General features: G+C 46.3%; 1 protein-coding gene across 1 annotated transcript; it reads left to right on the top strand.

The window, feature by feature from the left end:
• The first annotated feature begins 1,292 nt into the window (after positions 1-1,292).
• Positions 1,293-19,760, top strand: LOC149329927 (retinol dehydrogenase 7-like). Its single transcript, XM_089560662.1, has 5 exons — positions 1,293-2,029; positions 6,158-6,364; positions 12,850-13,032; positions 14,476-14,608; positions 17,455-19,760. The coding sequence occupies exons 1-5, from the start codon at positions 1,825-1,827 to the stop codon at positions 17,780-17,782; spliced, it is 1,056 nt and encodes a 351-aa protein (XP_089416788.1). The 5' UTR covers positions 1,293-1,824; the 3' UTR covers positions 17,783-19,760.
• The last annotated feature ends 5,366 nt before the right edge of the window (positions 19,761-25,126 follow it).

The following is a 25,126-nucleotide window of genomic DNA, read 5'->3' as shown; positions in this document are numbered from 1 at the left end:
CACCAGAAGAGACAGTAAATAACAGATAACTAAATGCAACTGGGAGAAATTTTATCTTTAAATAATATGGTTCAGGTTACGGGTTTGTGGCTATGATTGTATGCACTCCGTTATTGTCCCGTATGACTCGGGTATGAGTGCCATCTTAAAATCAGACAGCACTAAGCTAAGAAAAGACGTATAATCAAAAACGCCGACTGTGGCTCTCAAGTATATTGCCACGTATCATTGTAGTGTTTGTTCGTTCACGCTCAAGGCTGCAGGAAAGGGCTGTTATCATTTTTGTTTGTGACGCGAGAAGCGACCGGACTAATCTGGATTGATCACAGCCACGAAGAGCGGCATCTACGTGTTTCCAGATTACTCTAGATGATCTCGACTTGTTATCTCGAAGTTTCCTTGCCGGCTTTAAATTGAACGATGCCGCGAGCAGCGGGCATTCGTAGTTCGACGACCGCCGAGCACGCCTGTTGCTTACGCCGCCGCCGAGTGATTCAGTTCTTTTGAGGGCGCAAGTCAGCCCAAATAAAGAGCTTCGTTTAAAAGTCTTTCTGGTGTCTTCCTGACCGCTGGACTGCCGTCACTACAGCGTGACAATATTCATTTTATGAAAAGAGGTTACGGAACAAATATTACCATTAAAAAACATCAAGCAGGTAAGTTTGGCATCACAGCAATGTCTTGACACTATGTAGGCAAGCGGTTGGTTGATCTCTGCAAGCCTTTAGATGATAGAATGCGCCGCTTTAGCCTCACATGTGTAGGCATAACTTAGCAAGCACGAGGTGCTGATTGGTCTTTCCAGCCAGAGCTGTAAAAGTCCAGCGACAGAAAGTCCACAACGCGCCCAAACTGACTTTTGAGAGATAAATTTTTTTTTATCTTTCAGCCCCAAAGTTATTGCAGTGCGACGTTGGTAACATATGTTTCTGCAAGCGGGCGAAAAATAAAGACAGAAAAACCGAGTCAGGTTCAACGGTGATATGAAGTTAAGCATGAAGGAATGCACTACATGGGAAAAAAAACCTATAAACATGCTTTTTCGTTTCAAGTTTAAGCTCAGCTGAAACACCCCTCGTTAACTAAACCAACGACTTTCAAACCTGTTTCAAACGCCGATAAAATCCGGCGAGCGGGTAAATGTGTATATCAGTTCATACGCATTTAAGTAGCTATGAAGGTCATCAACTCCTCGAACAATCACCTTGCCACGCGAGCACGCACGCGCCTGACCTTGCAGAGGCTCGAATACCAGACAAACTTCTTTCACTGAACGCGTTATAAGAGTGGGACTGTTGCCACCGCGTCGTTTCCTCCATTATCTCCGCCATTGACTCCTCGGTTTCTGCTCGTTCTATTTTCCGCTTTCGGTCTTCTCTTGTGTTTACGCATCGGAGACTCCAGACCTGGTTTCCTGCATCCTTATTGTGCCACACCGCTAAGCATATCTCTAGCCTCTTAGCTTTTCGCCACCCTTCTATATAGGAGATATATATGAATAGCCGTACGGTTTTTCCTTCCCTCGCCCTCTCTGCTCGTCTCGCTGTGGCAGCTGGGTGTCCGTCAATTGCCATCCGCAGCTCGCAGTCGTCGCGGGCCGCACAACAGGTGGCGTGGAATTCGTGCGAAGAGCGGTTCTGAGCGGAACAGGATGTCAGTATGTTGAAACCATTGTGTAGACGATTCGCGAAATATAAGTGCCGCCTGACAGTTCTCCACCAGTCGAATTAATCTACAGCTACGGACTCAAGTTTGTGACGTGAAATCACCCTGGTCCGAGTTCAACTTAGCTTTTCAGTTTACGGTGGTCCACGACCAGTCACCATGAGAACATCGTTGGTTTTGTGTGCTATGTTTGTGCTCTTGTTTTGGTGGTTCTGGGACTACCTGGTTCCGCTGCATGAGATCGCGCACCTCATCGGTTCCGTGTGGCTCGTCCTGACACTCTCGTACAAGCTTTCCCAGCTTGTATGGACCCAAGTCTTCGTTACCAAAGTCAGCGGCGACGGCAAGGCTGTGCTCATTACAGGTGAGTGGATCTGCTGCCTTGTACACACAAGCGGTTGTGATGTTTCCAATCAGCCACTGGAGCAACAGCATATATCTTTCCACTAATGTTGACAGATCGAGCTACAAATTAAGCTGGCGCAAGTGAAGTTGTGCACGCTAGGAATGCTGTGAGGAGATGCTTTTTCAAAGCAGCTGTTGTGTGTGGCAGCGAATCAAAATGAAGTGTCTGCCTCTTTCAAAGAAGGAAGGAAGGTCGCATGAGTTGATGTTGAATATTTCCACAATAATTTCTCGCCGATATGCTTGAACATGAGCGATATCCTACGACCTTATTGTTGAGAGGATGTTACGAAAAGTAACAATTAGTCCAAGCTACAAACGACAAGACAGAGGAAAATTTACGAGTATACCCAGGGTTCTCGACTATGAGAGAATTTATGGGTATACTGTAGTCTGGGTACCCGACCTCATGCACTTTACTAAGCGCCGTGGTAATATTTAATTTATGGAGACATGGGGAACTCCCAGCTTGAATTTAAAGTAAGATGTTCTGGGCGTGGCGTACCGTATAGTCTCAGTACTAATAATTCAACACGGTACGGGGCGCATGCACTGTAAATGAAGCTCGACCATTCAAACTTACTTTATTTATCCACCCCTCACGAACAAAATACACAATACGCATCACACTATTAAGCGGCAGAATATTCTGCGCCCAAAAGTACTAATGATGGCAAGCAAACCCTTCAGCTTTCAGCAATATTAATGTGGATCTCACAAACTATGTCAATTAAATCACCGTAGTCATCAGACTTTTTCATTATTACCACCAAAAATGTTTTCAGCAAATTTGTAACTACACTATATTACTCTCTTTTATATGAATGTGCTATAATCGCTGTCAGACATTTATTTTTGTTCGTGGCTTATAACAATATCATAAGGTCGTCTTGCTGCCTATTTATTGCGCTTATATTAGCCATTTTCTCAGAGCAGGCTCTACTGATAGCTTCATTTTGGGACGTCTCTCTGTACCAAATTAGCCAACACTTATTTTCTGTGAAGTAATTCTCTAAATGAAAACCTGAAATCTTTCATAGATAACTTCACGTATCCTTTTCTAGTACGGTGAATAAATGACATGAACGAGGTACCGAATAATACCGTTTACCACATGAAACTCTTAACAATTAAAAAATTATTGTCACTGTACTTGTTAATACTGGGAAGAATGCAATCACTCGGCAGCTCTTTTATTCATCTGTTTTCTGCGCAATTCCTTACCGTTACAGCATTCATTTATTGAATATAATTCGTCCTAATCCGCTTGTGTAGAACTTCTATAATTGTTGTTTTTTAAACTGTGTTTTCTTTGTGTAACTTGCGCGTGTTGCACAAGAGCCTGTGAGTTGTATACAGTCTTGCCCACTTAAAACATCCGCAGTTATAACAAGCAGATGCTGTCGCGTCACTAGTTACAGGGAATGTGGAGGCGCTGTAACCTAGCTCCTGTAACCCTCCACTAGGAATTCCAGAAGAGGGAAAACCAACGGGCTGGTTGGTACATGTTTTACGAATTGGAAAAACAGCGGAATCAAAGACGAGACACAAGCGCTGGTGTTTTGTCCTTCTTGTGTCTCGTCTTTGATTGCGCTGTTTTTCCAATTCGTAAAACTCCTCTAGGAAGAACGTGACGCCAGAAAAAAAAATAAAAAAAGGCTATAAACCGCTGGCCAAGCGGGCGCCGATGGGCTGCAAGGTCAGTATGTGTGTTCCTAAATGCCGGTTGCTTAAAGCGTACAACGAGAAACATAAGCGCGACGGTTGCGAGACGGGTTAGGTCCGCTTTCTACGCTACTGCCGCGTGCAGGCAGCGCGCTAACAAGAGACTACGGTAAGCTCCGCGTGTATGTGCCTGCACTATCTTCTTTACCGCATCGTTAAAATTTACTGCATATTCAGGCCAGTAGGCTTCACAAGCGGCGTTTACATGACGGGGTGAGCTGAGGAGTTGAGTTGAAAACCGGTTACTGGGTTCATGTAAACACGGCAGAGTCGGATCTGGGAGTCGAGGGAGCGAGTCCAGTCAACACCGCTGCAGGGGGCAGGTTGACTCGCTCGACCTTAACGGCAGACGGCATGTAAGCCGGATCGAGTCGAAGAGTCGGGTTAGAGGGAGGGGAGATGATAAATGCGAACCTGTTTTTCGCTTGCTCCGTCGCGCCTCCGAGACACCGGTCCGTGCCGCAATCTTGGAGGCTGCCACTGCCCTCTCCCGCTGCGTTGCTCGACGCTTGGTGTCGCTGCAGTTGAACCGGTCTCGACTCGCGAAAAACGGGGTTCATGTAGACACGCAGTGGTCGACTTGATCAACTCGATCCCCTGAATCGACCCGTCACTGTCGGGTTCATGTAAACAAGGCTACAGACGCCATATAGTGCGCGAAGCTCGTTATCTACATACATTGGCGCTGTAAAAGACTAAGAAGTGAAATGTGCCATCGCAGACACTTGAGGTTCGTTTCGGAAGAGATGACGACGACCGTCGAGCGCTGTTCATCTAAATAGAAGGAACGCTCGTAGCTTGCGCTGGCCAGTTTCAGCTAGACGATTCTGCACAAAAACCTGAGACATGATTGCTCCTTAGAAATGTGATAATTTATGTAATATACATATCAAAAACTTCAATTAATGCTTTCCTTGTATTGTAAGTAAAATGTGCCCAATTCATTGCACATTTTAAAGTGAAACTGAAAGAACTGCTGTCTGCCGGAGCAGTATATGCCGTAAGGATCTTTCCCTCAGGAAGAATGCACCAATGGTCTGAAAAGTAGCTTCAGAAGATCGCTTTGTTTGTTTTTTGCATTTTACTGCACACAGCATTGGGTGCCACGTCCTTCATCCCTTTGAGCTGAACTTATTTTCTGTGAAGCTAGAAATGCGGTCCCAAATATACTTTTACTTGCAAAGGAAACCGAACACATTGCCGTGGCTAAACACTGGGCGCTTAGGCGATACTGCTATTTTCGTTCCATATTTACTGGCATATTGAGGGCACTTTCTTCCCGAGAGTTTTCGCGGTGCGTTCATGGCGTGGGGTTAAATGTTCAGGAAATTTTTAAAGCTGCCAAAAGGAACGAAACGCATTCTTTAGGATGATTTCCGTCCTCGACAGCACGGTCAACACGCGGAGCGACCCATACTTGTGTCCAAAGAGAGTCCCAGTACACGTTCACGCTAGCACATCTCCCTACATTCAGCGCGAAGCTCAACCGTAACCAGCTGTTATAATCCTTATTACAACAGATCAAACATAGGAACCCACTGTGACGCGGCACGGTTTCTATCTGTTGCCCGATTCCACGCGAAACGTTTTTATTGTTTGATCGTCCCGCTCGGTGAGGTATAGTCGTACAGGCAATCGACAAACGGGGGCTTTATATTACAGTGCAGTAGTTTCATGCAATGGTTACTATACTTAAATAAAGAAATGATTTTAAGCGCCTTGTTTTTTACGGCTCAGCAGGACTGCAAGGAACATTCTTCTCCTGAAGTAGGTCACAATTAACAAGACTGAATGAAGGCGCACAAGTAGCGCCTGTGCCGTCGGATATGTCCTTTTCTTCAGCCCTCTTGTTTACGCGCTTCCTTCAGAGATGCATAGTATTGAAGAAGCGTAGCTTGTTGGGCCAGTTGGTGCATGGTATGTAGAAAACCAGCGAAAAGGACGCATTCACAAGGAGGAGAAGTACACAGGACAACGTCCTGTGAATTCCTTCAGAGAAGTGCACCTAAAAACAACACGTGCCTATTGATGAAGCTTACTAATGTCTGGCGTTACAGTTATTGACAGACCATCGTGAGGCTAGTCCCTTCGCATATAAACATACCTGCCATCAAACTTAGCGAACATTTATTTTCTGATTTTTCGTTCCATTTGCTTTAAAATGATACATTTTTGCAACCTGCCAGAAACAAAAGTCGTCTACCAATGCCTGTCTTTTTTCCGTTTTACGGTCACTGACCCCTTTTAGGTAGCCACCAATAAATCAGCACGGCTCTTTTATTCACTATACAGGTCTTGAGCTATATTGGTTATTTCATCTGGTAATGCACTGCATTAAAATAGCTACATATTTATTGCACAGGTTGTGACACAGGATTCGGTCACAGGCTGGCGAAGCGACTCTCTCGTCAAGGCTTCCTGGTGTTTGCCGGCTGCCTGAGCTGTGACAGTGACGGCGCTGCGGAACTCAAAAGCCTGTCCAATATTAAGGTGTTGGAGCTCGACGTCACGAAGCAAGCACACGTAGATGACGCCCTAGACGCTGTCAAAAGAGATCTCGGCAGCCGAGGTAAGTCCGGTTGCTGATACCGAAAAAGGAACATCATTTTTTTCCGCAATATTCAAAGTACGACGCTTCACAAGTCTACTAAAAAAGTGGGTAGCAGAGCTCCAATCCTGGAAAGCAAACCGTGAAAATTTTGTAAACATGCCATGTTTAGCTATGTTGATATCACCGTAGCAAATATTTGGAATTTCCCCTATACAAGTCAAACATCGATTTGCAGCAGCTCCGCTTGGAAATCTGACCATCGTGTAAGAGTCAAGTAACGACTAGTTTTACAAGCATGATAAAGTGTGTCTCCTAGAGAAGACTGCTAGAAAAGACTCCTAGAAAAGAGTGACTGCTTTATCTGTACAATTATCGTCAAAGTAATAAATCAACAGGCGCCTGGAAGTACCTTTTCTTCAGGATAAGCCGCAGGTAATCCTTAAATCTGAGCAGTCCCAAAGTATTCCTGTAATAAGAGTAGGACAGAAATTATGACAGGAACTGTGTCTCCATTATCCACACTTCCTTTTATTGTCACACAGAAGTGAGGGGTCCATTTGAGGGGCTGGCGCTTTATTCTGGGAGAGATATTTCGCATAAGGAAGCCATGCCAATCCCTATTTTTTTGGTGACATAAGTACAAGAAATGCATTGTGTAAAAGGGGCCGGCCCCAGCCCGAGACGAATAAAGTTGGTTGGTTTCGTGGGGTTCGCCCCAAAGCGACTGAGGCTATGAAGGACGCAGTAAGGGAGGACTTCGGGAATTTCTGCTACCTGGGGTTCTTTAACGTCCACTAACATAGTACAATGTACGGGCTTGCACCATTTAGATGTAGGCGAACTGCTACCGCCCCGGACGGGATCGAACCAGTGTCTTTGGGGTCAGCAGCCGGACCCGTAACCATTCAGCCAACGCGGTGGTCCCAAAAAAAGAACAAAGCTGCCCTGTACTCGCATACGAATACTATCAAATTTTCACTTATGTGAAGGACTCACCTAATTATAAAAAAGATTCCAGCAAGGTTGTGCCAGCATCTGCGATATTGGTTTAGATTACTAGTAATTAAATATCTTTTATTGCCTGTGTTGACCAAATTATTGTCCATGAGATAAGCGCGCTCTGTAAAGACAGGATGCCCGTATGATATACTGGAACTGCAGTATGCTAAGATTTAAAATTTTAATACTCATCATTCTGAGCAGCCTGCGCATTAAAGTCAGGAAAAAGAGTAAATTTTAAAAACACCACTTGCAACGCAGCGCTTTCACAGAGAGAGCTCGTTAAAAAATCGAAAAGCATACATAAAATACGACATTATGAGAACAAAAGTAACTGCGCAAAAGGACGGGACAAGAGAAAGAGAACCACACGGGACAAACGCAGACTGACAACTGATTTATTCCACCTACTCCTCCTTCCTTCAGCAGCAAAGCGCATGCGCACCAACCACAAAAACAAAAAACAGAAGCGACACTCATCTCGTGGAATCAAGGAACTCGAACTCCTTGCGGTACAGGTGTACTGAAGCATCGCTAATGCACTTATCAGGCCCTAACCTCGCGATTTCCAAGGCCTCGATAATTTCTCGTTCTTTCTTATCCCTCGAGCGTCCGATAATCTTAGTCCTATCGAAAAGCAGATTACAATCTCTGTCATCATGCTTGCAAGTGTGACAATGCTTAGGCAGATGCTGCCCCCTTGAATCTTCTAAGGAATTTGCGTGCTCTAATAATCTAATGTTGACGCAGCGGCCAGTTTGCCCTATGTAGAACCTACCACAACTCAGGGGAATCTGGTAAATTACATTGCATGTACACTGGACGAACTTATTCCTGTGGTTAATGCCACACTCAACCTTCTTTTGCTTATCTTTTCTCGCCAAATTGCACAAACGCGACAACTTGCAAGGTGCAGAAAAAATGACGTCAACGCCGAATTTTCCGGCGACTCTCTTGAGGCCGTGCGAGACCCTGTGAACATAGGGCATAACTTCATACTTCCGCCTCTCCTGTGCATCCGCCCCCAGAGGTTTTGAGTTTGGGCGGAAGGACTTCAACAGGGACTCAGCGACAGCCTGAAGAAGGGCCAGCGGAAAACCAGCAGACCTAAGGCGATCAACCTGAGCCTCAAAGCTAATCTGAACTTTATGTGGACAGGACTTGGCTAATGAAGCCCTGAGGCAAGTTGATACAATACCCCTCTTGACCAGCTTCGAATGGCACGAGTTAAAGGGTAAGAGTGCCTTTTTCGACCTAGGCATGTACGCCCAGCAGAGGTGGTCAGGATCGTTAAAAAATAATTTTAAATCTAAGAATTGCAAACAAGAGTTTTCAGGAAGTTCAATGGTAAAATTAAAACTCGGAAAGGCTGACTTAAAAGATGCTAAAACCTCCATTGCCACCTGGGCCAAGTCGTCGTTGTGGTCAATATTTAAAAGGATTAAAAAGTCATCCACGTATCGGAAAACTCGAACGATACGGTCGTCAGATAGTACCCGCGATAGCGAGCGGTCAATTTCAGCTAAAAGGATTTCCGATAAAACTGGGGCTACACATGACCCGATGCAAATTCCGCGTTTCTGCACGTAAAATTTTTCCTGAAAACTCACAATCGTTGAAGTAAGATAAACCTTAAGCAATTCCAAAAAACCTTCAACAGAAATACCGCACGCATTCTGGAAAGACACAGCACCAGAACGTTCGATACAGTTCCGGACTGCACGGAACAGGTCATCGTGGGGAAGGGAGTAGAACAACTCTTCGATGTCAACCGAGAAGCCCGAGTTAACATCGCAGAGGCTATCCCCTAACATTTCGGCCACTCGGTCTGAGCTGCTGACCTTGTACGGATCGTCGGGTGCCAGACTTCCCAGATGGCGCTGAAGGTAGCGACTGACCACAGCTTGCCAGGATCCAGTTTCTGTAACAATGGCTCTAAAAGGGCATTCTATCTTGTGGCTCTTGGCACTGAAGAACACAGTGAGCACTAGGACCTTGTTTTTCCCCACTTCACTTTTTAGCTTGTCGAGTTTCAAATCCCTTAACAGTGCAACCGCCTTTGCCTTTGCTTTAGACGGCTTTAGATCTGTTCTCTCAAAGTTCTTTAAGACAGATGTCATGGCCTTGTCACTAAAAAGCTTCTGAGGCATAACCAGATTCCCCTGAGTTGTGGTAGGTTCTACATAGGGCAAACTGGCCGCTGCGTCAACATTAGATTATTAGAGCACGCAAATTCCTTAGAAGATTCAAGGGGGCAGCATCTGCCTAAGCATTGTCACACTTGCAAGCATGATGACAGAGATTGTAATCCGCTTTTCGATAGGACTAAGATTATCGGACGCTCGAGGGATAAGAAAGAACGAGAAATTATCGAGGCCTTGGAAATCGCGAGGTTAGGGCCTGATAAGTGCATTAGCGATGCTTCAGTACACCTGTACCGCAAGGAGTTCGAGTTCCTTGATTCCACGAGATGAGTGTCGCTTCTGTTTTTTGTTTTTGTGGTTGGTGCGCATGCGCTTTGCTGCTGAAGGAAAGAGGAGTAGGTGGAATAAATCAGTTGTCAGTCTGCGTTTGTCCCGTGTGGTTCTCTTTCTCTTGTCCCGTCCTTTTGCGCAGTTACTTTTGTTCTCATAATGTCGTACCAACTAGCCCCTCACCGCACTCTTCTAGATTTCATTTCTTCTACATGGGGCTCTTTTCTGTCTACCCTTTCCTTTGAGGATCAGAGCGCTGCGTGCACTAGCCTCATCGCTGCAAAAACATGCGAGGCCAGGTGGTTGGGCTTCTGCCTGCGCAAGAATCTGCGCCCGCCGGAGGTGTTGGGCTTCTTCGGGATTCTTGGCTGTTCCGAGGGACACTGGAAAAGAATTGCAAAGATTCTGAGAAGCGAATGCTGGAGACACGTCCGCCTGTTGCAAGACTGGCTGCGGTTTTTGTGCTTCAGCTGGAAGGGAACGGGCCCTGCAGGCTTCCGGACACTCAAGGATTACCAGGCCCTGGCTGAGGGAAGTGCTGAGTTCCTTTGGAACATGCGGCGACTGAACCTACCCAAGGTCCCCAAAAAGCACGTTGGTGTTGTTCCGGTTGTCTACCTTGGAGGGGCATCGGTTCCACACAGCGTTGAAAGTGTCCTCAACAAGGGCCCCAAGTTCAGCGTGGAAGTCCCCCTGAGCAAGCCCGAGGCTTTGGCGGCGGCGCATAGGATTGTTGACAAAGTTCAAGGTGAAGAGAAAGAACGTTGCCATTTAGAATGTGTTGATTCGATCCGCAACACTTTCAAAGGCAAGAAGAAAGAACACTCCATGGTGAGATCTGTGGCAAGCTATTTTAGGAACTCTGACCTCGCTTTGATGATGGCCGACAAAGAAGGAGGCTTTGTGGTTATGCCTCAGAAGCTTTTTAGTGACAAGGCCATGACATCTGTCTTAAAGAACTTTGAGAGAACAGATCTAAAGCCGTCTAAAGCAAAGGCAAAGGCGGTTGCACTGTTAAGGGATTTGAAACTCGACAAGCTAAAAAGTGAAGTGGGGAAAAACAAGGTCCTAGTGCTCACTGTGTTCTTCAGTGCCAAGAGCCACAAGATAGAATGCCCTTTTTGAGCCATTGTTACAGAAACTGGATCCTGGCAAGCTGTGGTCAGTCGCTACCTTCAGCGCCATCTGGGAAGTCTGGCACCCGACGATCCGTACAAGGTCAGCAGCTCAGACCGAGTGGCCGAAATGTTAGGGGATAGCCTCTGCGATGTTAACTCGGGCTTCTCGGTTGACATCGAAGAGTTGTTCTACTCCCTTCCCCACGATGACCTGTTCCGTGCAGTCCGGAACTGTATCGAACGTTCTGGTGCTGTGTCTTTCCAGAATGCGTGCGGTATTTCTGTTGAAGGTTTTTTGGAATTGCTTAAGGTTTATCTTACTTCAACGATTGTGAGTTTTCAGGAAAAATTTTACGTGCAGAAACGCGGAATTTGCATCGGGTCATGTGTAGCCCCAGTTTTATCGGAAATCCTTTTAGCTGAAATTGACCGCTCGCTATCGCGGGTACTATCTGACGACCGTATCGTTCGAGTTTTCCGATACGTGGATGACTTTTTAATCCTTTTAAATATTGACCACAACGACGACTTGGCCCAGGTGGCAATGGAGGTTTTAGCATCTTTTAAGTCAGCCTTTCCGAGTTTTAATTTTACCATTGAACTTCCTGAAAACTCTTGTTTGCAATTCTTAGATTTAAAATTATTTTTTAACGATCCTGACCACCTCTGCTGGGCGTACATGCCTAGGTCGAAAAAGGCACTCTTACCCTTTAACTCGTGCCATTCGAAGCTGGTCAAGAGGGGTATTGTATCAACTTGCCTCAGGGCTTCATTAGCCAAGTCCTGTCCACATAAAGTTCAGATTAGCTTTGAGGCTCAGGTTGATCGCCTTAGGTCTGCTGGTTTTCCGCTGGCCCTTCTTCAGGCTGTCGCTGAGTCCCTGTTGAAGTCCTTCCGCCCAAACTCAAAACCTCTGGGGGCGGATGCACAGGAGAGGCGGAAGTATGAAGTTATGCCCTATGTTCACAGGGTCTCGCACGGCCTCAAGAGAGTCGCCGGAAAATTCGGCGTTGACGTCATTTTTTCTGCACCTTGCAAGTTGTCGCGTTTGTGCAATTTGGCGAGAAAAGATAAGCAAAAGAAGGTTGAGTGTGGCATTAACCACAGGAATAAGTTCGTCCAGTGTACATGCAATGTAATTTACCAGATTCCCCTGAGTTGTGGTAGGTTCTACATAGGGCAAACTGGCCGCTGCGTCAACATTAGATTATTAGAGCACGCAAATTCCTTAGAAGATTCAAGGGGGCAGCATCTGCCTAAGCATTGTCACACTTGCAAGCATGATGACCGAGATTGTAATCCGCTTTTCGATAGGACTAAGATTATCGGACGCTCGAGGGATAAGAAAGAACGAGAAATTATCGAGGCCTTGGAAATCGCGAGGTTAGGGCCTGATAAGTGCATTAGCGATGCTTCAGTACACCTGTACCGCAAGGAGTTCGAGTTCCTTGATTCCACGAGATGAGTGTCGCTTCTGTTTTTTGTTTTTGTGGTTGGTGCGCATGCGCTTTGCTGCTGAAGGAAAGAGGAGTAGGTGGAATAAATCAGTTGTCAGTCTGCGTTTGTCCCGTGTGGTTCTCTTTCTCTTGTCCCGTCCTTTTGCGCAGTTACTTTTGTTCTCATAATGTCGTACCAACTAGCCCCTCACCGCACTCTTCTAGATAAAATACGACTCAATACTATCCATCTTCAGCTCAGAAACAGCATATTAGTTGCTTGAGAAGTTATGTATTTTCTCTACCTTAAAACTGGGGCGTTTTCAGAGGAAGCATGTCACCTTACTATTCATCAACTCAGCGCAGTGATGCTCTTTTTTAATAATACTGCTCTCTGAGATTGATTTGTGAGAAAACTTTGTAGTCAACTGCTGTTGCGCACCCCGAGCGTCTTATCATATCTTGCTTCGGTGCAGAACTCTGGTCGGTCGTCGCCAACGCCGGCATCGGAATTTCGGCTCTCCTTGAGTGGGTGACGATGGACACCGTGATTAAGGTTTTCGACGTGAACCTGTTCGGAGCCCTTCGAGTCACCAAAACGTTTTTGCCGCACCTCAAGAAAAGCAAGGGTCGAGTCATCGCCGTGGCCAGTCCACTAGGTGGGAATACAGTGAAAAAATTGTTTCGCGCATTTCTCTGTAAAACAATACACGAAAGCGTCAAAACAAATCTCTTCAATAAATTGCGGTTTGATTTAAGGGAAGCGCTTTGAAAATTTTACGCTTACTACCAGGTTTGAGCTTGTAAGCTGCTGTCACTACGGGCGCTAAAAAGATTAAAAACCATTCAGATGTCCTCACCAGGTTCTCCAGCGTGGAAGTCTTGCTAGCCTCAGTTTCTTGCCACTTGTGCGAGAGTTTTTGACACTGCCGTGATACCACCTATCATTGTTGTCCTTCTCAAAGTTTCAGCCCCACATTTCTCCTTTGTATTCCTTGTAAAACAGGTTGTTTGGATAGTTGGTGCACAACGTTATGGAAGAAACACCAGCGTTCGTCTACTGTGTTCATCTGTTTTTTTTTTTGGCTGGTGTTTTTCCATCAATCATATTCCTTCTTCCATTCTAAAATGAAGGTTCGCCAAACTATAACGTTCTTGACACCATATCTTCCCTCCTTCCTTTGTTCTCTCTTCTTGTTCATCAAGAGTGTCCTATTTTATAGCCGCGTTAGCATGAAAAGCTCTCGGACACTTTACTAACTGCCTTTTCAGGCGCATTACCGAGACGAATGCTAACTATGTAGTCAGTCGTTTATGTTTTCATTTCGCTTAACTTTCTTCCTACCTCCAACTTTGCCACCTTGTTTTAAGACAAAACTCTTTCTTATCTACTTCAAGCAGTCAAAATTTTCAAAAAGACACCGCTTTTCTCCGGATGTCTTGAACTAATACTCTAATACTTACCCTCTGCTGGAAAGCCAAACAAAGTGTTCCTATTGACATTTACTACACATTCAGCGGAGGTGCTACTTCTTACTCTATTCTAAAATATGCTAGAAAATGTGGTTCACTGAAGAAACCTTGTGACAGTCATGTGCTTTTTCTCTGTCAGAAGTTTTCCTTCGGTCTAATACTAAGTGAAAATAGGACAGCTGAACGACCTAAAGCTCCGATGCACAGCCTTTGTGAAATGTAACGGTACCAAGCAGTTTTCTTCTGGACCCTGCTGGTCATGCATCGTCAGCGTTCAGAATTGCTTCAAGATGACACTAATTCTCGTGCTCACTGATAAAGAGTTAGGACTTTACAGATGTTGCAAGAGACTCACTGCATGGCACAAAAGGAAACCCATTGGCCACTTTTTCTTTTTTTTTTACTTTTGAATAGGGTGCTCATTGCTTTCCCCATTGAAGCAAATATCTAGGCAAGGCTTTCAGTATTACTGCCCCTCTTTAATACCTAAGCCTTCATTTGCACGTTCAGGGTTAGCATTAGGCTCCCTTTATTTCATAGGCGTAGAGTCAAAGCAACCTTGCTGCTCTTGCTACTCGTCAAGCTAAGTTGTGTTTGCTAACCCTATCACTTTTCTTTCTGCGTACCAGGCCGTTTCACCATCCCCATGATAGCGCCTTACTGCATGTCAAAGCACGCCCTGGTGTCTATGATGGATGGTCTCCGCAGGGAGTGTTACGACAGCGATGTCGACTTCGTCACCGTGGAACCATCCGCATACAGGTGAGTAGCTCAAGCACAGGTATGAAACGACAAGCATAGGTTTTGGTCAACCTTGGTAGTAGGCTTAACCCAAGCGAGTTTAAACATGAAGAAATTTAAGAACGTTAACAAACCAAGGTTACAAGACGGGAAGGAAACGAGACACCGGAAAAAACGACACATTTAAAGCCAAAGAGCACTTTTTGTCGGGAAGTGCTCCTTTATGCCGCTGTGTCGCCCTTTCATGAATAATATAGCCGCCGCGGTGGCTCAGCGGTTATGGTGCTCGGCTGCTGACCCAAAAGACGCGGGTTCGATCCCGGCCGCGGCGGCTAGAATTTCTTTGGAGGAGAAATTCTAGAGGCCCGTGTTCTGTGCGATGTCAGTGCACGTTAAAGAACCCCAGGTGGTCGAAATTTCCCTCCACTACGGCGTCTCTCATAGCCTCAGTCGCTTTGGGACGTTAAAACCTCATAAACTAAACTAAAATAAACCCTTTCATGAATAGAAATGCGGAAGGTCCGTCGCTAGAGAAATGGTACGCCCCACAGCAAGAAATACATTACGCGTCTTTCCGCTGAGAACCAAGGAGAAAAATCCTGGTGCACACAACAACGTACTCAAAGCTGATTTTGCATTTTTCAACCTTTCCTCTGATGTCAGTGCTTCGATTGCGCGTATGAGTTTGATTCCAAACATGGTCTTATGAACACATACTTTTATGCTCATCATTTCATTTGACGGACAAAAAGAGGCCAAACATGCAACAGAGGAGACATTTCTTCGCTTAGGACGAAGCTCCCATGAAATTCATCAGCATGCGATCGCGGTGCTTCTGTTTGATCACGACGCTTTTTTGAAGTCGGGTCCCGTATTTCGAGTACACCTCTGATTTTTTTTTCGCGAAAGTGCAAATACACCAGCTTAGAAGCTAGAGTTACTTTTATCCTTAGTATATTTTCTTATTTCACCATATTCTTGTCACCCAAGGAATCAATTCAGACAAGAAATGCAATAGCTCCTTTGAGTGCAGCAAAACACCTGCCACAATTCCTTACTCAAAAGAGTGTGAGCCACATTTTGTCGTCATTCCAAGCAAGAGCGATTTGGCTGGAAAACTGCAATCGAGTACAACTCAGAAATGAAGCGGCTAATGCCCCTTAAACTACCCTTCGGCAGTGGTATCGACCGACTGTCACGGCGTCGTGGTTAATTCGGCTTATACGCCGTTCCTTCCCAAGCATCTACCAGCCCATTTTATGTCCCATTAAAAGGCGCGAGCGGTTGCCACTGCATTCATGACAATCAGTCGAGGCATTGGCTTGAAAGCACCATTTGAGAGGCATTTCCAGGTCATTTGAGAATTGTACCCGATTATGCTTGTCTTTCAAATTTCATTTCGAAACCTCACCTAAAGATTCCAGTGATCCTAAGACAACTGAGGCCTTTAACCGCTTACCGGAGTCGTTACACCGAAGGGTTTGTAGGCCCTCCTAAAGAAGAAAAATTGTAGCCTACCCCGTTCTAGAAAAAGACTTGCACCGCATGGTTGCCACATGTGGACGGAAAGGCAGTAACAGCGCTAAGAAGACTGGACTGTAGGGAACTAGAACAGCTGCTGCAAACAAGAAATCCATTGCTGGAAAAGCTTCGTGCTTCCGAGGACGGCTTGTCTCTTTCCGGAGTGGCGCTCACGCCTCCCTTGGTTCACTTGGTAGTTTTGCGGTAGCGTTAGTTGGAACACTCAACAACGCGTCTATGACACGGTAGATTAACTTTCGCTACAAGTCTTCTTTCACAGAAGCGCTGTGTCTGTACGGTCATTGACCTATATCTGTAGTGCACACAAACACAATCTTCCTGCAACAGAAGCTTCCCAGCAATGTGGACAAGGCAACACACCACCTTCGATAGCCCTATAATATTCCTTGCCGGACGACCTTCCTGAGCCCACACGGCACGCTTCCATTCGCTTTGTGCCCAGCTTTATATAATCGAGCAAAACATTTAAAATATGTGTCCTTATAGCCGGCATAAATTTCGGCGATCATGTTCGTGGTGAATTCCACTATCCTGTTCGGCACCGCACTTGTCTTCACCTTCGGCTTCAGGTTATCGGTGGTTCACGGACTGTATTTCTCTGTATCGCTGAAAACGGGTGCTAAAATCTCCTCATACACGACAGAGTTGGGTGCTAGGTGTCCAGCAACCATAAACAAACTACCGCTTAGACAAGAGTCATCTCGATGCACGCGGTCATCCCATTCTTAGCTGCTTAGCACATATTTTTTTTTGCCCTTAGCCCATTTACATTCAAGTCAAAACTCTCGGTTCGGAGAAGCTACCATTATGACATAACATCGCACGGTTCAATTTATTGTTTAGCAAGCATAGCTTTGCATTTTACGAGCGCTCGATAGATATACACAAAATTTTCCTGCAACTCTATAGCACACGTTCTCACGTTATTGTCATTCCAGAACATAGTGACATGCCGCAGCTTAAATGGGGTACTGCTCCCCCAAAATTGCGGTGGAAAGAAGTACAAAGCATACTCCAATAACAAAATATCGATCCTTTTGTAAACAATTACTGCTCGTTAGTGAATTACGCTCCATTATTTGTTTGTAAGAAAGGGTCTTTAAATGCAAACTGAAATGCTGCAACTCACTTTCAACATGGTGCCTCACTTTATTGTACTTGTCCATCATTATGCACCCCTGGTGCCTGTACATTGCCTGCAACACCTTGAAGTTAAAATTTGTCTTATTCAGCAGACGACCCTTCCTGCAACTAGTTCGCGATGCCGTGGTGAAAAAGTCTGGATTATTGTCTCGCTGTGCCGATAATTCACATTCCGCACGCAGGACCCCCATATTCAAGACTGGACCAATGGACATTGCAATGCAAGAATTCAAGCAACAAGAGCCGGAAGTCACCGCGGACTACAGCTACCAGGACATCGAGGACTGGATGAAGGCGCTTGACAGTGACTTCAGTCCGATCATCAGAGAAGATCCCGAAGAATGCGTGGACGTTATTGAACGGGCAGTCCGAGAAACCGACCCACAGGCAATGTACAGGTCACCTTTAGGCAGAGACGCGCTCTTCATAGCTTTCATGACGTCGTTTCCAAGTGAAGTCATTGACACAGTTACTGCGGTTAAACGAAAAGTTCAGCTAATGTTGAAGTAAGGTTTTAAAACTTTCCCAAAATTGTCCTCACGTGCGATCGGCATGATTCGCGACTCAGTTGTGCTACTATCTCTTATGCAAGACAAAAAAAATTGAGAGGACACTTAAGCTCCCACTTTGGGCGTGACGTGGCAGCAGTTACTCTTTCCCACGTAAGGTAGGCACAAACAACATATAAAGACGCGCTTTAAGCAAGGTGTATGAACGTGCGTGAATGGCGTAGTGATAGGTATCTTACTTGCAAACCGAGGGTCAGCGAGGGGGGTTTCCGATTCGCCGCCGGTGCGGCTGGTGCCATCTATGTAAGCCTCTTGTATTAGCCACTTTTTCGACCAGTCCGGATTTTTTCGTCACGCCGACGGCAACGCCGACACCGGCTCTCTACCGCTTGGGGCCTTTACATTATCGGGTGAAAATGTCCCCCAGGTAGTAATGCTAGTTTCAGGATATTTTTGCTGTAAACTGTCCTTATCGATCTGTCCAGCAACTATTCTCACCGTTTCACCGAAACAAAGATTCAGAGTGTGAGTGTGCTGTCTGATTTTAGGAAAAAATGGTTTCTTTGTGGTCTGTGTGTTTCATCGAGTGTGACTTGTATCACTGATACTACATGAAGACGCGCCAATTCAGTGAGTGTTACGATGCACGGCAGCCGTACTGGTGCTTGTGGTCATTGTCAATGCGTGATTGGTTCCAAGACTTCCAGGGGCGGTGCTTGCTCCCCTGAAAACTTTACAGACGGGGAAAACTTTACAGACAGACAAGGGCTGAAAGTTGAAAATGTCATTCTTGACAACACGAAACAAAATAAACACGGATCGAGGGGGAGCTTCAGTCTGCTACTCAACGTTTCAAAAAGGGGTCTTGTCTGGAGGGCCGGAAAAAAGGGCTTATCCATAGAAAGGCAAGTACTCTTTTGAAACATAGGCTAGCGGACTGAGCGTCCGCCTCGAGCCTTGCTCATTTTGAACAGGGCAACCATGCTATCTATTCGGAGAGCATGAAGGGTAATGAAACCAACGACATAAACGGGAACACAAGAGAAAGGACTCAGGACAGCCAGTTCATTGCATGTCCTCGTCTTGTGTTCTTGTTTTTACCTTGTTTACTTTATTTCATGTTTGCGGATGAAACGTGCAACATGACCCACGCCCAGATGTAATCTATTCGCAGACATGAGTGAAAATAGGAAGCGTGTTCTCAGAGTGGCATAGTCTGTTCTCAGAGTGTCACTATCTGTCATAGTGGATTGACACCATACGAAGATTAGGGGAAGCTTTGAAAGCTTATACAGGGCGTCGCAGCTAACTTTAGCTAAGGTTTAAAAATATGCCGAGAAACTCTCAGATGACGAGACCACATGCACATGCTGGTTATTGTATGAAGCAAGTCAAACTTATTTTTTTACTTTGCTAATTTCATAATTACTTGTGATTAATTAACCAACTTCCCAAGCAAAGAAGTTTGGCGAAAAATTCCATTGAGCTTTTTGACGGAAAGAGCAGATTTTACAAGCAAGGCCGTGACTCGCCTTCTTCTCTCTTCGTCGAAGTTTTTGCTGTTTTCCTCAGAAAGTGCACTGGAGTCGACCTTTGTCGCATTCATGCAACCGAGATTGTAAACGCGCCGTTGGGAGGCCGCAGCGTATGACGGCAAAAGTTCCGCCGGACTCGAAATGAAGTGTCTTAACAATGCTCCGATGAATGTCCGGTTGTTTCGGAAGTACCGAATTTTGTAGTACGCATTTTTAAGAAACGGAGATGATCCTTTTGAGCGCTTTTAAATACATTAAGTCTGTTAATCCGTACAGTGTGATGGTATAACCATAACGCTCATCCAGGGGTGGATGCACACCATGGCTGAGAAAAGTGGACGTATCAGGGTCATCAAGCCAAGTCAACTTACCGGCTAACAGCATTCATAGGATTAATGGAAAGAGCAAATGACACAAACGCCGATCTCTGAACAATGGAATTGTTTTTTTAAGCTCAGAAAGACAGTACCGGAATAATCGAGCATGATAGGGCAGAACGCTTAAAAAAGCAACCCTAGTAAAGAACCAACAAGACTGCTTGCAGAACAAGGCATCGTCGCGTCGTGTTTGAAATATGCCTTGCAGAAATCAGGCACTCACAGGACTGTACTCAGTTTTTATTGTCAAATTGAGAAGCTTGTGGCCGCAGGATGCCCTCTTAACATTTTAGCAGCATTAGCAGAGACAATGTTGAAAAAGTTGAAAGCTGGCACTACAGTCAACCATAGAAACCGAGACACGAATATGTCTATGCTATCTTATGTTCGTGTGATCCCATAATTTGAAAAGAATTTGAAAGAAAGCAGGAGTAGATGCTGTATTTTCACCTCCTGTGAAATTGAGAAACATGTTCGCGCGTGCAAATGCTTCCGAAAAAGCTTTTCAAGCTGGTCCCGTATGTGCAGAAAAAAAACGTGAAGAAAAATTTGGGAAGTGCCCAGAACACCCGGTTTACTTAGTTTGTTTAACTTGGGGTGGATCCTATGTTGGCCGAACTGGTCTTTGTGTGAATGACAGACTTAGGGAGCACAAAAAAAGTGTCAAGAATGCCGCCCTAAACACCAGAATTCACTGCCGTGATTGCTGCTGTCAGCCATTGTATGATAATGTAGATAAAAACAAAGATCATCTCACAAAAGAAATCACCGAGGCATCTGAGAACATGAAGTTCGGTCCACGTTGTGCAAGCACCCCATCTGTTGCTATCTCTGAGAAAAAGATAGATTTTGTAACTCGGTAGATTTTCCTCGTTGTATCAAAAAATATGCATGCTCAGAGGGATTTCTGTTGCTTTTCTGGAAGCTTTTCTGTTTATTTGTTTTTTAGTGTTGCCGCGCCATTATAAACTTTAGCTTCCTGAATAAACTATCTGTTGTTATTAAGCTCTGTGTCTCGTCAATTCTCTTCCTGTGGCCTCGTGCCGTTGCGCTGTTGCACTACAAATCAAATCCTGCAAAACCCTCCTCGCATTTTCTGCACAGTGGTACTGCAAGAAGCAGCACCGTCATGCGTGGGATGCGTGCATCACTTGTTCCCTCCTTCCAGCACCTAAGAATCCTTCTTCGTAGTAATGAAATTTTTGTTCCCTCCATCGTGTTCTCAAGCCTAAACAAAGAGAATAACTGGATGAATAGGCGTACAGCATTTCAATACTACTACTCTGTTCATGCGCCACCACACTCCCAAACAAAAACATAAATGGAAATTACACCCATTGCAACCGATGATTAGCGCTAGCTCGTCCATCCCGCGGATTTGGTTGACGAGTGGTTGACGATTGTGTTTTGTTTTTGTGGGAGTTACGACGAGCGTTTTATGTGGAATGCGAGAGATGTGTCGGCACGGACTTGAGCGTCCGGTTGGGCCGCCTGCTTGTGGTGAACGTCCCGAGAGCATTCGTTTTATGTTCGGCTTGCCGCATGTTTGCGCTTCTTCCCTACCAGATATGTGCAGCGTTGAGAGTTCGACGGTCTGTATCGGCTGCATTCGTGGCCCTTTCGAAGCACTACAGGTGCGCCACGTCCTCTCTAGCGGCTTTATCATAACGGCTGTGCAACGACCGCTCAGGCACGCAGAATGCAGCGCTATGAAATCATTTGAAGATGGAATCTTTAACCGCGTTTCAGGTCGTCTGCCTTTAACACTGCAATCGCACTGTAGCTGATAATAGATACATGTAGCTTAGCGCCTGCCATTACCGCTACCGTTTGCCGCGCCCCGTCATTCCTTACTCACTGGTTGTCACCGGCGTGGCAGAAGTAGGCGCTGTTAACGGGAATGTGGCGCCATCTGGAACCCACATGGTGATCTGCGCATGCGCAGTGACAGCTCTCTGTAAGCGGCAAGCTAATGTGGTAGCGGTATGCGCTATGCTGAATGCAATGCTGCGAGGTGCGCTATATTGCGTTCACCGGGAACCATTGCCTTAATAGCTAGCACTGTAAGTGACGAGAGATCTGACCGCGTCAAAACGCAAGCCGAATCGGCTGTAACGAGTCCGTGTCGCCATTTCACGTGCGGAACGGTAAAAGCTGCGGATCAGTGATTTTGTGAAGTGAAGTGAAGTGAAGTGAAGTGAATCCACTTTAACTGGAAGACATCCTTTTGTCTCCACCTTTCGCGCTGTTTGATTACGAAATCCTGGAAGCTCTTACATTTCATCTATTCATTGTCATGGTTTACCACTCCACTATCTTTAAACATACATGTAAGTGTGGAACCTCTCATTTACCGCTTACCACTGGGGACATTTAACAGAAAAGCACATTCTATACAGAACTCGGTCAACAGTCAGCACACGACATGTTCGGCTCTCAGATGGTGCGGATGTAACTCATCTTTTAATGTAATGGTTTATGGTTTATGGGGGCTTAATGTCCCAAAGCGACTCAGGCTGTGAAGGACGCCGTAGTAAAGGGCTACGGAAATTTCGACCACCTTGGGTTCCTTAACGTGGACTGATATCGCACAGCACAAGAGCTTTGGAATTTCTCCTCCATCAACATGAAAATTCTCGGACATGATTGAAGCGGTACCTGAACACCTTTTCTAAAGGCCTTTCTAAAGGTGTTGAAAATGCATTAGAAACATAGCCGACTCATACGCAACAAACGACGAGCATTCATGCGTCGAAATTTTTTTTCGAGGACATTGGCATCCTAGCAAACTAGTGGATGGTACTACATCCAGTACATGTTCGACCGACCGACCGACCGACCGACCGACCGACCGACCGACCGACCGACCGACCGACCGACCGACCGACCGACCGACCGACCGACCGACCGACCGACCGACCGACCGACCGACCGACCGACCGACCGACCGACCGACCGACCGACCGACCGACCGACCGACCGACCGACCGACCGACCGACCGACCGACCGACCGACCGACCGACCGACCGACCGACCGACCGACCGACCGACCGACCGACCGACCGACCGACCGACCGACCGACCGACCGACCGACCGACCGACCGACCGACCGACCGACCGACCGACCGACCGACCGACCGACCGACCGACCGACCGACCGACCGACCGACCGACCGACCGACCGACCGACCGACCGACCGACCGACCGACCGACCGACCGACCGACCGACCGACCGACCGACCGACCGACCGACCGACCGACCGACCGACCGACCGACCGACCGACCGACCGGCCGACCGGCCGACCGACCGACCGACCGACCGACCGACCGACCGACCGACCGACCGACCGACCGACTGACTGACTGACTGACTGACTGACTGACTGACTGACTGACTCCCCTTGTGCTCTGCATAGCCTGATTTGATGTTCTCTGACTGCTAGTTTTTGACCGAAATTGCAGTTGTTACATGTTAGGGGGCACGAAAGATAATTTTCTAGGGTGTCAGTTTGTTTCGTAAACGATGGGAGGAAAGTTCGCTCTCGGGAAGGTTTATCAAAAGGGGTGATGAGGCTGTAAAAATGCTGGCGAATGAATTATGCAGCACTGGCAGTCGAAACCTCTCGAATAGGTCTATTCGCTCGTGAAGCCTAATTTACTGAGACAGAGAGCAATATAATTTCACAAGCGCAGCTGCAAACATTAGACAACTTTTACGTTGCCATCGGGTTGGACGGGCAGTCGTGAAGCGCTGCCAGATGTTTCGAAATTCCTCTCAAATGGTGCGCGCACGTCTGTGTCTCTCTTGCACTTCGCATGCACGCGAAGCGCGTTCTTATCGCGCCGTGCGTCAGCGCCCAGCGTTGCGTAATGTATTGCGAGAGCTGCTTCCCATTTCTACAAGTTCCTTTCGCAAATTACATCACCGGCTAGGCTGAGTAACGCCACGCATGCTTCCTACTGGCGCTTTTTTGCAAAGCTAAAATGACAGCACTTCAAAATTAATGAGCTATATTCACGCAGCGGAAGCCTTGCTCTTGAGGAATTAGCCATGCAAACACCGCACGCTTCGCATTACTGCACGAACGCATTGAGCCTATCGGAAGACGTACTGCAGGTGCTAATAGCTTTGTTTCTGCGTTAAATGTAACGGGTAGAAAGTGTCGACGTCTGTACCCAAGGTTACAACGCATGCCGGCATGCACATTCGGACTGAAGGTGAGCGCACGCGGAACTTACGCATCTGTTTCAGACCTCTGAGACTGCAAATAGCGGAAAGGTTGACGGCGCAGTCTTTGCGGGAAATGCAAGGGGTGAAATATAAGGATTTAAAAATTACCGCTGATGCGCGCACCGGACTGGGAGAAAATGCGCATTCTCCTTTCGCGTGAACAGCGGTAGCATCAGCAGAGCGATGCGACAGTGGCGAGCCCATTGAGGTGCGAAGGCCGTAAAAGCCTGCGCTGTAAGGCCGTAAGAAAGGAGCATGCCATGGGACCGTATCTACAACTATGTAATTCGATTGCGGCTCTGTGCTTGCCTTTTTGTGCATTACGCACTTACAGTTCCTGTGTTTCCTCGCACCAGACGCTGCAAAATACGCGCCGGCACATTGGAAATCCCTATCGTTACTCTTTGGAGATACGATACAATGAAAGACCTTTTTCATGAAGATCGTGCTATTAGCGTTAAGTGGGTCTGTAAGTACACAAATTGAACCGCGCGGCGGACACACTCTCCTGTGGCAGTTCCTGCTTCAACGACAGTATTGGTGCGACGTCTGGCATCGATGGAATTCGTATCATTAGCTCCTTTAACGTGTAATAAATGCTATAAGCCAACTACGACGAAAAACTGCCTCCAGTGGTGTATCACGTACATTCATTGCTAAAGGGGAAAAAAACTGCTCCTCGCCAAGGCCCATGACCACAGCGCGAGTCTGGCATTATAATATCAAGAATGACACGCTAGGAGTGCTGCGAGGCGGCGATAAAAGAGGGGATATGGAATGGACAGTGAATGCAGCACAGAGATTAATTCCTATAACAAACAGAGCATACGGAGCAAGTATCGGGATCAAAAAAACATAACTGAGGAACGCCTGGACAGCGTAAAGTCCTTTGCCGGCCTTGGCTTTATCCAGGCAAGGGGTTAAGGTACCCAAGTGATTTGCGGAAAGAATAGCGGCCTCAGTCACGCATACCGAAATATTACTTACCAAGACCGTAAAGATATAAGCCTTTCTCCGCCGCAGCTTTAGATAGCCAGAGACACTGCTTTGAAAATGCTCAAACAAGATGTCAGACAGGGCGGAATCAGTTTGTTTCACTTTTACCTAGAAATAATTGGAGCGAGTTAGCATTTTAAACAACTTTTTCTAGAAGCACACGAAAAAAATAAAAGCTAACGTCAAAAAGGCGGGTAATTTT

Source organism: Amblyomma mixtum, chromosome 9 (genome assembly GCF_055824585.1).
Source record: "Amblyomma mixtum isolate Tamu chromosome 9, ASM5582458v1, whole genome shotgun sequence".
Lineage (NCBI taxonomy): Eukaryota > Metazoa > Arthropoda > Arachnida > Ixodida > Ixodidae > Amblyomma > Amblyomma mixtum.
Note: the sequence above shows the minus strand (reverse complement) of the source record. Positions and strands in the feature narration are given on the sequence as shown.

Coding starts and splice junctions, on each gene's coding strand:
- LOC149329927 (XM_089560662.1), top strand. CDS start 1,825: ATGAGAACATCGTTGGTTTTGTGTGCTATGTTTGTGCTCTTGTTTTGG. Junction 6,365..12,849: donor AAGAGATCTCGGCAGCCGAG/GTAAGTCCGGTT, acceptor GCTTCGGTGCAG/AACTCTGGTCGGTCGTCGCC. Junction 14,609..17,454: donor GTGGAACCATCCGCATACAG/GTGAGTAGCTCA, acceptor TTCCGCACGCAG/GACCCCCATATTCAAGACTG.